The sequence below is a fragment of the Myxocyprinus asiaticus genome, chromosome 11, assembly GCF_019703515.2.
Source record: "Myxocyprinus asiaticus isolate MX2 ecotype Aquarium Trade chromosome 11, UBuf_Myxa_2, whole genome shotgun sequence".
Classification (NCBI taxonomy): domain Eukaryota; kingdom Metazoa; phylum Chordata; class Actinopteri; order Cypriniformes; family Catostomidae; genus Myxocyprinus; species Myxocyprinus asiaticus.
In genome coordinates this window covers 15,932,892-15,947,881 of record NC_059354.1, presented here as the reverse complement: position 1 = coordinate 15,947,881, position 14,990 = coordinate 15,932,892, and the positions used below count along the sequence as shown (strand labels likewise).

Sequence of the window (14,990 nt, the reverse complement as noted above, 5' to 3'; positions counted from 1 at the left end):
AGGCATATTGCCATACTACTCTTACTATTTCTGTCATACGTAGATATATCAGAAGTAAGAGTAGTATGGGTAGTATGCCATTCTGGACATGACCAGTGTCCGCAGCAATTTTAATGTCGAGTTCAAAGCGGAGCTTGGAACCCTGACACAAATCATGTGCATTCCATATCCAAAGTGGATAGCTGCAGCCTGGCAGCAGATTAATATTTGGGAACATGAGGGTTAAAGAGATTTAAATGTGCATTGTAATGAATGCTCAGCCTATGGGGGGGACTAGTTCTTTCAATTAGTCAGCCTCCCACTTAGACTTTGGAAAATGTTTAATCATTCTTTAATTGGAGGTATTTAAGTGCATTTCTATCTTTTTCTATGGAAAGCTTTGTTTGGAATATGTTTGTAAAGCATTATTGTTACTTTTGTTTTTTTTGTTTTTTCTAAAAAGGAAATAAATGCATTTAGACAGGAAAAGAAGGATATGTAGCATCAAATGCCAATATGTTAATATATGGGGGATATGTTAATGTTACTGGATATGTTTTCATTAAATTTTAGCCATTTTATGTTGTCCATCTTGCTTACTCATGATCTTTTTTTCACTTTATTAGAAGCCAGAATTTCTTTTAGTGCTTTTTTCCTATCTAATGGGAAGCTGAATTTCATTGTCTCCATGATGCTCTGAGATTCAGTATAATAGAACAAAGTAATGCATTTGCCCTTGGCGCTTCCATATGCATCTTTTATGTCTAGGATTTACTCCTGTGCCAATATGGTCGCCCTCTCTCCTTCTTATTTTAGATTTGAGCTCTCCAGACACACAGATCCTCAATCAAACCGGTGTCAAAAATGTATTGTGTGGCTGTCTCTAAATAAACTTATTTCACATTATTTAGAATAGTTTGTCATCTGCTCAGCAATGACAGTATTAAATGCTGATAATTTGACTTTATGAGACTTAAATTGAGTTTTTGTTCTCTGTCCCTTGCAGTTTCCATGGTGATGGGCATCCCAACCGTGAAGCGGAAAGTGAAATCATACCTGTCAGAAACGCTGCATTCTCTCATCGATAAGCTCTCAGCAGAGGAGAAGCTTGATTGCGTCATCATAGTGTTCGTGGGAGAGGTGAGCATTCTCTCCACTTGAAAAGGTGTTTGTGTTTGTGTGTGAGGTTTGTGGCCGTTTTCCTGTGTGAGAAGCGTCATGATAGATCACTCATTATAAAGAATGTTACTGAGCCAAGCTCACAAACATTGACCAAACCATCATTGCCCTTAGTAAAGGGCTGAATTGAGTCATGGGGGTTTGCTTGTTGTTAGTTTCCTCATTTCTACACATTGAGGGTGGGTGAGTGGTTTACAATGAGTACATGGGTCAAACCGCTTTTATGAAGGGCAGAGAAAGAGGAACAGTCATGCAGATATACTTTAGCAAGATTTCTCTCTCACTTTATCTGTCATATCTCTTCCTGAGTGGGAGGGAAAAAGTTTGCTTGGATTTAGTAAATCTTAAACTGAAATATAACTGATCTCAGTATCAGTAGTTTGTGGTTCCCAATTGTTTTCTTTATGGACTTTTGTGCCTTTATTACTCAAACCTATATCCCAGCAAGAGTGATGGCTGTGGCTCCAACTTGTCAGTCCCGGGCCCAGACCAAATCTTCAGACTTTTTGTACATTTTCTTCCCTGATTTTTGGGGGAAAATATGTGAAATGGGTTTAAAAAGACTAGAGATGTGAAGAACATTGTTAATGTTGCACCTTTTAAAGGTGTATACAAGTGTATACAGAAATACATGTACACAAAGATTCACATAAAAAGGATATGTGAGAAAATCAAATTTACAAAATGAACAGAAAGAAACCGAAATAAAAAGATCAAAATAAGAAAATTAAATTAAAGAAATAAGAATAAAATGCACATTTTGAATTCTGGTTTAGTTCTGGTAACCTTGTATTAATAATGAGATATCCCAAATATTTGTGTGAGATGCTGCAGAAAACAAGTCATTTAAATTATCAAATTAATTCTATGAGTAAATATTGAGACATCTATCCTTAAATTTGTTTTACCATGGTGGTAACCAAACCAGTTTCGTCCAATATACCAATTAGAGCCCTACCGACATAGGATTTTTGAGACCAAAACTGATACCGATTTTACAGGGGGAAAATTCACAGATTACCGATATGGTGGCCGATATAGTTAATTTTTGAGTTGGAATGAAAACAGACCTTTTCTATGTAGATTGTGCACTGATTTTGCACCGATATGACTATGCAAAGGTACTCAGAAGGCTGCTTTCTTAAACAAATAGTTTTAACAAAGAATATTTGACATTATTATTATACATTGTCAACAAATTCTAGAAATGAACACTGAGAAAATAAATAATAAATAAAAATACAATAAATAGCTAAATAAACATCAGTACTGTATGTTCAGTATCGGTCAGTTGCTGACCATTTAAATAAAGAATAAATAAAAATTATAGCTAAATAAAAATCAGTACTGTATGTTTAGTATTAATCAATGGCTGACCATTTAAATACAGAATAAATTCAAATAAAATAAATAGCTAAATAAACATCAGCACTGTTTAGTATCAGTCAAATGCTGACCATTTTAATACTGCCAGTCAAATAGGGGTAGGTTGTAAAACAAGAAGCATTTACACCTGCCGAGTCAAGATAAACGGCGGCAGTAGTGTTACACTGTATTCTGCTATACAAGTTCAGGGGAAACATTCAACGGTGGAAAACCAGACTTTTAAATATTATATTTTGTAAATGCAATGACTGGAATTGTTCGGTTGAAGGGGTACCAAACTGTGAATCCTGAACAAAACTGTTTGGTGAATACATGTTTACACATTAGCTTCCACTCAGCTGACAAGCAATGAAAGTAGCTACATGGTTAGCTAGTTAGCTATAAGCTCGTTGTTACAGAGAGTAAAAGATGGACGTTGTTTATTTACTTTCCAGCAATGCGTCTCACCAATAAGGTAACAACGTAACGTGAAATTAACACTCAGACACAATCCACCACCGCACCGTTGTCTGCTGAGCTGCAAAAAGATGCTCTGATGCTTAACTTTCAATCTGCTACATTACTGACTGCACTGACAAACTATAGCTGGTTAACATAGCAAACAGATGTGATAAACATGAGTGACATGGTTGTCAGGGACAGGGTTAACATTATGTTAGTTATATTGAAAAGAGAAAATTATGGGGTCATTGTTAATTAACTTTCCAGTATGTATTTCACAAACTAGTTTGCAACTTACCGAGAAGACACCGCTTAACTCCGCACTGTCTGAAGAACCACCGTCAGCTCAGCTCTGTAAACAATGGAGTTGGAGTGTGCTCTGCTGGACAAACTACATTATGGCACTATTCTAAATCACCCCATGCATTGTTTTCTGCATTATATGTTCTGAAAAAAAGTTTTAATATCTATGCATATCGGAAAACATATGCGCCGATACTGATATATCTGTGAAAGGCTAATATCTTCCGATAAATCGGTCGGGCACTAATACCAATTATTAAAGTTATTGTTACTGAATTAAAATGGTTGCAATTTACACTCACCGAGCACTTTCTTAGTAACGCTATGGTCCTAATAAAGTGCCCAATGTTCTTCTACTCTTGTAGCCCATCCGCCTCAAGTTTCGACATGCTGTGCATTCTGAGATGCTATTCTGCTCAATATAATTGTACGGAGTGGTTATCTGAGTTACCATAGCCTTTCTGTCAGCTTGAACCAGTCTAACCATTCTCCGTTGACCTCTCTCATTAACAAGGTGTTTCCATCCGCAGAACTGCCGCTCACTAGATGTTTTTTGTTTATTGCACCATTCTCAGTAAACACTAGAGCAGTGGTTCTCAACCCTGTTCCTGGAGGCCCCCCAACACTGCACATTTTGTATATCTCTCTTTTCTGACACACCCAATTCAGGTCTTGGAATCTCCACTAACAAGCTGATGATTTGAATCATTAGGGAGATATCCAAAATGTGTAGTGTTGGGGGGCCTCCAGGAACAGGGTTGAGAACCACTGCTCTAGTGTTTACTGAGAATGGTGCAATAAACAAAAAACATCTAGTGAGCGGCAAACCAAATTGGCCCGGTTGTTAGGGAGGGTAGAGTCACATGGGGCAACCTCCTCGTGGTCATGATTAGGGGTTCTCGCTCTCAATGGGGCACGTGGTAAGTTGTGCGTGGATCACGGAGAGTAGCATGAGCCTCCACATGCTGGGAGTCTCCACGGTGTCATGCACAGCGAGCCACGTGATGAGATGCGTGTATTGACTGTCTCAGAAGCGGAGGCAACTGAGACTTATCCTCCACCACCCCGATTGAGGTGAGTAACCGCGCCACCACAAGGACCTACCAAGTAGTGGGAATTGGGCATTCCAAATTGGGAGAATAGGGGATAAAATAAAAATGTAAATTGTGAAAAATTTGAAAAATACAATTTGAAAGAAAAATTCAAAACTTCTTAAACTACTTCAAAGAGTTCTCATCAAAAAATCCTCCATGTGCAACAATGACAGCTTTGCAAATCCTTGGCATTCTAGCTGTCACCCCACACTTCCTGTAGCACTTGCCATAGATCTGGCTGTCTTCATGGGCACTTCTCACGCACCTTACAGTCTAGCTGATCCCACAAAAGCTCAATGGGGTTAAGATCCATAACACTCTTTTCCAATTATCTGTTGTCCAATGTCTGTGTTTCTTTGCCCACTCTAACCTTTTCTTTTTGTTTTTCTGTTTCAAAAGTGGCTTTGTCTTTGCAATTCTTCCCATAAGGCCTGCACCCCTGAGTCTTCTCTTTACTGTTGTACATAAAACTGGTGTTGAGCGGGTAGAATTCAATGAAGCTGTCAGCTGAGGACATGTGAGGTATCTATTTCTCAAACTAGAGACTCTGATGTACTTATCTTCTGTTTAGTTGTACATCTGGCCTTCAGCATTTCTTTCTGTCCTTGTTATAGCCAGTTGTCCTTTGTCTTTGAAGACTGTAGTGTACACCTTTGTTAAATCTTCAGTTTTTGGCAATTTCAAGCATTGTATAGCCTTCATTCCTCAAAACAATGATTGACTGATGAGTTTCTGGAGAGAGCTGTTTCTTTTTTGCCATTTTTGACCTAATATTGACCCTAAGACATGCCAGTCTATTGCATACTGTAGCAACTCAAAAACAAACTCAAAAAATTCATTTATATAAATAAATCCTTTAGTCCTATGCTTGCCAAGGACATGTGATTCTTGAAATTATGTTGACCACTGGTTGGTAACTATGACAATCTATAAATTAGTTACTGTTTGGCCAGAATATCCTGCAGTTATAAAAACTTCACGTTTGACCTTATCAGACTAGCAATCATAAATCACGTTTCCATCCAAGGATTTTTTGCGAAAAAAGTTTTAGTGCATCAAAATTAAGCTGATGGAAACGCAACTTATCGCTAAAATTTCACAAGTGTCGACATAATATTTTTCCGTTTAACTCTAGCACATAAACTCTGTTGATACATCAAATGTCACGAAAAACTGGTTTGGAAACACTTTTTGTCGAGAAAATTGGCATTAACGCAAAAATATAGTGTCACATGACAGAGTTTACCCCAATCGTTAGCCTGTGTTAATCATGGCGACAAGGTATAGGATCCTAGAAAGCTAATTTATTGTACGTGATTATGGATTGATCTTAACGGCATATAGATCCGATGCTGCAAACATGACACTTCCAGGAGTACATTGACAGACATGCACATTGACAAGTGCACGGAGAACAAATTAATGGTCACCCTTTTTGCGATTTAATTTAATCGCGGTTGCCATCCGTTTATATATTAATGTTGCTTTTCCACACCATTCAAAATAATAGACGGCAGTTACAGAATTAGCCCACAATACAAAAAAAACCAAACAAACAAAAAAACATATTTCTGTGCACAAAGATGTTTTAAATTAAAAATATATGCACAATACAGGAGAAGAAAATCAGTGTGCTTTTTTGGAACACTAACATATAGCCCAATTCTATGAAATTATTGTTTAGATTACTTTTGAAAAAAATGCTGGCAAAATTCCCTATATTAAATTAAATAAATTACCAAACGAAAAATGCATTAAATTAAAAAAATAAATTACCAAACAAATTTTTTTTTATTTATTTATTTTTTTTTAGACCTATATATATGCCTTTTCTTTACACAAACTTAAATTAGCCTTACCCTGTTCTGTAGTCAAAAAAAGTCGGCTGAATGACATTTTCTACACTTCAGGACTATAAACTATCAGAACTATTTGTTCAATGCTGAGTTCACTGTCAGAAAATTGGTTTTGAACCTTTTAAAATGTTTAAATATTTTAAATCTAACCCTCTTTACCTCGGATCGCATTTGCTGAGCTTCTTCAGAAAATGTAAATTGCATTATGACACTAAAATTAATTTGAGATGACAGTCAAGTTCAGCTGGTCGTTAAAAGTTGCTGGACAAATATGCAGGACATAATGCAGTTGTGATGGCAATGCTTTAGATTAGATGATTGTTCAAAATAGCCTATTGAATATCAGGAATGCATCAAATGTAAACCCTGAAATTACACAACATCAGTTTTTCTTTAATAGCTGTGCACACAGCATATACACATTAATGGATATTCCTTATAATATTAATGTATTCCCGAATGTTTCCCACACTACTTGGTGCAGGTTGCTAGCTTGAAAAGGGCCATGATGATTCGCTTTCGGGTCAGAACCGGTGGCAACCTGCAATAGGCGCAACATCAGAACCAATATTACAGTCCTATCAGAAGGGCAGCTGCTCCCTTTTGATTGCAATTCCTCGTCTTCTCATTGCATTTATTTGTGAAATTAAAATGACAGTAAGTTGGCTAATTTCAATGAATTGTCTCACTCTCCCCATTTTACCAAAACTTAGGAGGAAAAAAAATAGGGACATCTGGGAGGCGAATTAGCGATAAACACACATTTCTGAATGGAAACGGCTTCAGGGCAGATTTATTTTGCGCTAAACCAAAACTTATGCGACGAAGTGTTTTTTTTAGGCATGGCGTCATCACACACACCATTTTTATCGATAAAAGGTCATTTGAATGGAAACAGGCAGAAGACGGCAAATTTCGCAAACATTTGTTTACGCATTTTCACATTGTCGATAACAAAATAGTGCGAAAAGTGGATGGAAACTTGGCTATTGTGTCTAATGTTAACAAACATTGCCTAACTTTTGCAACGTCATCAAACATAAATATTTCCAATAAGTCAAAACAACAGCATAAGATATGGCACTTATCTGCTCATATGACATGTTTTCGGATATCCGTCTTTTCCTTTCTTTCGTTATTTATTTGTCCATTCGCTCTGATAAGATGTCCTGTATCCAGTGTACACCAGTGCCTCGAACCACATTCATCCGCGTAGAGGAGCAGAGCCGAAGCATAACTTACGTCATTATCAAAACAATGTTCTTCCGCAAGACACATGCAGTTTAATTTTTTAACTGCTAGAGGACCAAAAGTTACATAGTGTAGCTTTAAAAAAAGAAAAAAAAAAAAAAAAAAAAGAAGACATAAGCTGACAGGAAGATCCTGAAAGCTGTTTACAGTAAGTAACATGTTATTTTAGTGGAAACTGTGGTTACAGTACTCTATTTACTATATTACAATACGGTACCATTTCTCCTATACAGTATTTCTATACATTCACTCTCTCAATGTTATCCAGTTATTTTCCTCCTATTCATCCTGTGCATGTCTATACCCGCCTCACTCTCTGTGGGTTGAGGTTAGGTCTTGGGTCTGATGTTCTTTATCTGGTCTGTCATCATGTATTGCTGTGGCTTTCTGGAACAATGGTAGTCATTAGTTATGTTGTGGGTTAGTTAAGAGGGCAACATCCATTGGCTGTGCATCTTAAGAACCCTTAATGAGGGTCTTGTGTTTAAGGGAGGATATCCCTTTCACGTCGCTGTAGTTTTGTTTGGTCCCACAGACAGTGTAGGGTGAGACAGTTCCGTGAGAACTGACACATATAGTCCTCCGCACCGAGATAAACAGCCTAGAACAGAGTCTCTCCAATTCCCATATTTTTCCACATTATTTACTCTGTTGTTATTGCATCTGTATTGAGTGCGTGTGTTTGCACGTACACTTGTAACGCTCCGCTCCACTAGCATAGCTACACAAGAAATATGGGACTTGACTTTCCTACTATGGATGTATGTTATAAGGATAAATAATATGAGCAGACACAAGCTGTACAAAAAAAACCCTAAGTTGTATTAAATATTTAAATAACATCAAACAAACAGTGATCACAACATTTACCGGTACCATACAAAAAGTGCAAGTGTGTGTGTAAAGCTTTCCAAAGTCTCAGTGCACAATATATACAAGGTGAGCTAGATCGGTCTCACCGTAATTACAGTTTATGTCCCGGGAGCGTGAAATCCAACCAGCTCAGTGTTGAATGTTCCTCTTAGGTAAGTAATCCAATGTAAATGAAAACTCCTCAAAGAGACGAATAGAGTCCTCTATACTCCAACACGCATGCATCAAAAAGTAAACCTTGAAACGTTCGTTTTGATAATCCCACTCGTGAATGAAAAACACCACTTGCTTCTCGCTGCTTTACCGGCTTCTTTTATAACATTGTTTTCTTCCGCATATGGGGCTCACGTGACGGAAGTCTCATGGTAAGTAACACAGGAAGCAAACACCATATTAGGGCAAACAGACAATAACAGGGGAAAACAGTATAATTACCTTGACCACTACCGGACACATTTATCCGTGGTTTATACTAGTAATTCCCATTATGTGGCTTCGCTACACACTATATGGCCCAAAGTATGTGAACACCCAAACACTACAGCTATATGTGCTTGTTGAGCATTTAATCCCTACCTTTGCTGCTGTAACAGCTTTCACTCTTCTGGAAAGGCTGTCCGCTAGATGTTGGAACATGGCTGTGGGGATTTACCTTTCAGACACAAAAGCATCAGTGAGTTCAGACACTGATGTTGGGTGATGGGGTCTGGCTTACAGTCACTATTCTAATTCATCCCAAAGGTGTTCAGTAGGGCTCAGATCTGGCCTTTTAACAGGCCATTTAAGTTCTTCCACACCAGGCTCTGTAAACCATTTTGTAATAGACCTCACTTTGTGCAGAGGGATATTGTCATGCTGGAACAGAAAAGAGCTTCATTCAACTCAAAATGTTTGTCTAAGGCGGTCCGAATCTGAGTGATTGTTCCCAGTGCCCCCCGCAGCATTGGTCTGATTTCGGACTCACTTGTGATTCTGTCAAACCCTGGTGCTTTTCGGTCATTAACTTGCGTCATCACAAACATGCACATGATGGAGAACACAATGCAGGTTGCTGTATTTTTATTAATTTGACGTCATTATACACACCATAGTGAACGACACTTACGCCTTTAGGCGTCGCATACCATAATTCAGCAGTTGTACATGTCCAGGAGAAGGCGACTATATCGGATGCTCAAAAATGTTTTTTTTGAGGATACAGCTGGTTGCATGCTCACTCATGCATGTGTAAATAAAAGGTGCCTCACCTCTTTTGTGTCCCACAACATTCCCCTGCCACTCATATTGCACTCACATATTTTTTTTTTTTTTTTTTGTGCAACTGATGATGTCATCATGATTGAATCTGAAAAAATGCATGAACAAGTCGTTTTATTTCCTGAACCAGTGCAGACCCAAGGACAGGTTGCTTTCTCATTCATGCGAACTACGCTGCAGTTCCATTTCAACCAAACTCAGACCACATCCTACAGGTAGTCTCTGGTTTCAGTACCACGGTCTGCTCCACGGTCCGCAAAACAACTTTTTATGCAAACCGTGCTCTGTTTCGGACTAAACTGCCAGTGTGAAAGCCCTTTGTAAGCCCCCTAATGAGACTGCAAGGCTGTATGATTGATGCTGTGCACCTGTTAGTAACGGATGTAGCTGAAATAGCCAAACCCATTAAAGGGATAGTTCATCCAAAATTGAAAATTCTCCCATTATTTACTCACCCTCATGCCATCCCAGATGTGACTTTTTCTTCTGCAGAACACAAAGAAAGATTTTTAGAATAATATTTCAGCTATGTAGGTCCATACAATGCAAGTGAATGGTGATTAGACCTTTGTAGCTCCAAAAATCACATAAAAAAACAAAAGTAATTCATACAACTCCAGTGGTTAAATCCATATCTTCAGAAGTAATATAATAGGTGTGGGTGAGAAACAGAACAATATTTCATTCCTTTTTTTTTTATGCTAAATCTCCACTTTAACTTTCACTTTCAGATGTAAAAGTGAAACGAAACAGGCACCACATGTGACTTAGATTTAAAAGTGAAAGTGGAGATTAAGAATAAAAAAAAGGACTTAAATCTGTTTCTCACCCACACCTGTTATATTGCTTTTGAAGATATGGATTTAACCACTGGAGTCATATGGATTACTTTTTATGTTTTCTTTGTGATTTTTGGAGCTACAAAGGTCTAATCACCTTTCACTTGCATTGTATGGACCTATAGAGCTGAAATATTATTCTAAAAGTCTTTCTTTGTGTTCTGCAGAAGAAAGTACGTCATACACATCTGGGATGGCATGAGGGTGAGTAAATGATGAGAATTTTCATTTTTGGGTGATTTATCCCTTTAACTTTTTGTCGAGTAGTGTATATTAATAAGTGCTTTTTTATGTTTGCTTCCTCGCAGACGGACATAGATTACGTAAACAGTGTGGTTGCAGGCCTTGAGAAAGAGTAAGTGACATCATTTCTTCTAGGACAAGTTGAATTTCCTTAAAGTGTCATGTAACCTAAAGGTGCTGATATTTTAATTGTTGACATCATTGCAGATTCATTGTTTAAAGTTTCTTCATACCTTTAGTTGTGTGTTAACCTTTGTTTTTGTCATTCTCCATAAGGTTTTACACAGAACTGAATTCTGGGTTACTGGATGTCATATCGCCCCCTGCCAGCTACTATCCAGATTTCAACAACTTGAAAGAGACCTTCGGTGACTCAAAGGAAAGGGTGAAGTAAGTATGCAGGAAGTATTAATCTCTCATTGCACCAAGACCGTGGCTGAATCTCACATTGCATATTTTTACAGCACACTAAAAGAATGTTCTACACTTGTGATGGGAAAGTGCATACTTCAGGGTATGTAATAAGACACTATGCCTGTATTGGTACATACTACCATGTCATAATATTAGCTATATCCGAATATGAATGCTTTATTTAAAGTATGCCAAAAACAGAATGCCAGTGGATTAGGGTGTTGAATCCTCAGTTTTCATAAAGAATAGATCAGAAATACCCGGATGACCTACTATTTCTGTAGAGATTCTGAAAGGCACATAAACTGGACACCTTCCTGTCCTATAATGCCACTGGAGCTGTGGAGATGTCACATTCAAAACGCTGAATAAGACGAGACCGACGGCTTATTTCAACTGTAAGTGAAATATATACCAAGAAAGGTGTTCCTTAAATTTTAATTGCGGTTGTTTAACAAAACCAGAGTAGATTTTGTTGTTACTACGTAATATATTCATGCCATGAGACAATTTACACATTTCTGGTTGAAGTATGTCATTCATACCACTCGCCTGCACACCTAAAGAAACCTTTATCGGCCGAGAAGTGCATTCTTCATCAAATGTAGTAAATACTTTGATAGTGTGCGATTTAGGACGCAGCAGTTGTGCTTGACCTGCTTGTTTCATATTGTAAGTTGCTGTGACCATCGCTGTGGCGGGTGCACGTAACAATATTTATGTGCACATAGTGCTTATAGGCAATTTCTGTGGTGAGGGTAAAATAAAGTTTTGATTAGGCCAGATCTCAGATTTCAGTGCTTGAGTCTAGTTTAGCTAGTTTACTGTCACAAATGTTGACATATTGACTGTCCTCAGAAGACTCCACTTCTCATCTCCTACTCTCTCTAAATCTTTTATCCACAGCTGTCTCAATTTAATCTCAATCACTCTGGGTATCCTTCTTTTTTTTCTGTGATTGTCTCTTCTATCTAGTTGTCATCCTCCCTGTTTCATGGTCAGAACTGTGTTTCTGATAGAGATGGAATAAGAAAGCAGAAATGGATTAAAAAAAAGTGTACTGGCCATGAAACTTTATTTTTTATTAAAGGAATATTCTGGGTTCAATTCAAGTTAAGCTCAATCGACAGCATATGTGACAATGTTGATTATCACAAAAAAGGATAAAAAAAACAAGCAAAAATCAAGGTTACTGTGAGGCACTTACAATGGAAGTGAATGGGGCCAATTTTTGGAGGAAGAACGGTAAAGATTGACACCTGTAGGAAATGATCTCTAACAGTGTGTTTGCAGTGTGAACTGAGAGGGATATAAAAGAGCAGTCCAGTCCGCCGGAGGGGGGAGAGAGAGACGTATGAAGCTGTGTGTGTGACTGCGTTTGACGTGCTGCTGAAAGCAGAGCATTTTGTGTAGAACGCTGAAGTGTATCAAATAAAACAGTTATGTTGGACATTTACCCGGCCCTCGCTTCCTCCTTTATAAGAAAGAAAGAAACCTGTCACAGTGGTGCCGAAACCCAGGATTAGGAGGAAGAAAACGCTGTCATGGAGACCTCACCACTGGCTGAAGTATTCAAGACCCACACCAGCATTCACCAAGCCCAACATCAGTCTTTGCTTGAACTTCGTTTGGAACAGGAGCAGCGGTTCCAGGTGCTCTTCCAGGCTCAAGTGGTGGACCGGCAGGTGCTCCGGAGCTTGGTACACCAGGAGGGGTCTTTAGCTGTGACCCCGAACCCACCTACAGCCATACCGCATGTCACGCTGATGAAGATGGGACCTCAAGACAACCCGGAGGCATTCCTTGAGCTCTTCGAGCGGACGGCTGGAGCATGGAACTGGCCCAACGCTCAGTGGGCCTTATGCCACTGTTGTCCGGGGAAGCCCAACTCGCGGCCCACCAACTACCTGCATCCAACCTCCTGGTGTACGAAGATCTGAAGAAAGCCATCCTGCAACGGGTCAGCCGAAGCCCAGAGCAGCAATGCCAACACTTCCACTCGCTGACACTCAGCGATCTTGGTCGCCCGTTTGCATTTGCTTGACAGCTCCGTGACACCTGCCGAAGGTGGCTGCTGGCTGAAGATTGCTGCACCGAGGAGGTATTCAATCTGGTGGTACTGGAACAGTTCATCGCCCGCCTTCCGAAAGGGATGGTGGAGTGGGTCCAGTGCCACCAAACGGCGTCGCTGGATGGGGAGGTCCAGCTGGCTGAGGACCATATGGCGACGTATTCTGGTGTCGGCGAGCCCCCCTCTCTCTCTCTATCTATCTCTCTCTCCCTCTCTCTCCTTCTCCTCATCCTGTCCCTGTTACCCGGAAATGGGGAATTTCTACCCCAAAACATGTTCCATGGGCCACTCTCCCCCACAGGCTTGTGAATTCGCTGCCGAGGGTGTGGGCGTGAAGTCTGGGCCGGTCTGCTGGGGCTGTGGGGAACCTGGGCATTTCCGGGACTGATGCCTCACAATGGAGGTGGAGACATTGATATGGGTCCCCGATGCGCCACAGGCCGCCCCTGATCGAGCAGTAGCATACCGGATACCTGTGAGTATTAAGAGGGGTACATACCAAGCCTTGGTGGATTCAGGTTATAATCATTCCTCCTTTCACCAAAGCTTGGTTCAGTCCGAGGCTTTGGATACAAGCTGGTGGGTGAAGGTAAGATGTGTGCATGGGGATATCCAAAGTTACCCTGTAGTGACGGTCACTATTCAATTTCGGGGAAAAAAGCATAGTGTCGAGGCTGCGGTTAATTCCCACCTCACCCATCTACTAATCTTGGGAGCGAATTGGCCGGATTTACTACCTTATTAAGGGTAATGTGTGTATGGGTCCTTCAACAAAGCGTATCGGTGTGTGGTGTGTGACTCGCTGGCTGGGGAGGCGGAGCCAGGGCCGTCTACGTCAGCTCCACATCAGGAGGACATAAGGGAGGGGAAGTCTTAGAGTGGACGGCACGTGGGCATTGCTTTGTGTTTGTTCTGGTGAACAACGCAACGCGATATCCAGAAACAGTGCCTCTGCGCAACATCTCAGCACTTAGTGTTGTGAGGGCACTCTTCAGAATAATCTCCCGAGTGAATATTCCGAAAGAAATCCTCATTGATCAGGGCACGATGTTTATGTCACGTACACTATGCGAACTGTACGAATTATTGGGGATTAAATCGATTCTGACCAGCGTTTACCACTCCCAAACGGACGGCTTGTTCGAACGATTTAATCAGACACTAAAGTATATGATTCATAAGTTCGTGCACGAAGATGCTCAAAATTGGGACAAGTGGCTTAAGCCCCTATTATTTGCAGTTCGAGAGGTCCTGCAAGCCTCCACAGGGTTCTCCCCATTCACATTATTGTACAGACGTTGACCTCGCTGCGTGATCTATGTGCTACGGGAAAATTGGGAGGAGCTTCAGGCAGCAGAAATGAAATTCAATACGTTCTGGACCTGAGAGCAAAACTCCACACACTGGGGCAATTAACACAGGAGAATTTGCTCCAGGCTCAAGAACGTCAAAGCCAGCTGTATAATGGGGTACTCGGCTATGGGAATTTGCACTGGGAGATAAAGTCCTTGTATTACTCCCCACATCGAGCGCTAAATTACTCTCCAAGTGCAAGGGCCCTTTGAGGTCACACGGTGAGTCAGGGAAATCAATTATGAAGTTAAACTAATGGATAGAGGCGGAGCATATAAGATTTACCACCTCAATCTTCTAAAACCGTGGAGAGAGGCAGTCCCCTTGACTTTGGCGATGGTGGTTCCGGAGAGGGAGGAGCTTGGACCAGAGGTGAACTTAAAAGCCACCGACTGAGTCACCCCGGTCACTTGCGGAGACCACCTCTCACCATCACAATTTACAGAGGTTG

At 40.2% G+C, this 14,990-nt stretch overlaps 2 protein-coding genes across 4 annotated transcripts in view; both read left to right on the top strand.

Annotated features, from left to right (window-relative positions):
- LOC127448468 (MIT domain-containing protein 1-like) overlaps positions 1-14,990 on the top strand; it is a 202,494-nt gene that overhangs the window by 79,706 nt on the left and 107,798 nt on the right. The window lies entirely within an intron of this gene.
- The window catches only part of LOC127448459 (alpha-1,3-mannosyl-glycoprotein 4-beta-N-acetylglucosaminyltransferase A-like), a 77,827-nt gene that overhangs the window by 43,866 nt on the left and 18,971 nt on the right, over positions 1-14,990 (top strand). For all 3 annotated transcript variants that reach the window (XR_007898529.1, XM_051710994.1, XM_051710993.1), the window contains exons 5-7: positions 986-1,119; positions 10,767-10,813; positions 10,978-11,091. Coding sequence is in view for 2 of the 3 variants with exons in the window: in XM_051710994.1 (XP_051566954.1) it covers positions 986-1,119; positions 10,767-10,813; positions 10,978-11,091 (295 nt within the window). In the remaining variant the exon portion in view is untranslated. The remainder of the gene's footprint in view (positions 1-985; positions 1,120-10,766; positions 10,814-10,977; positions 11,092-14,990) is intronic.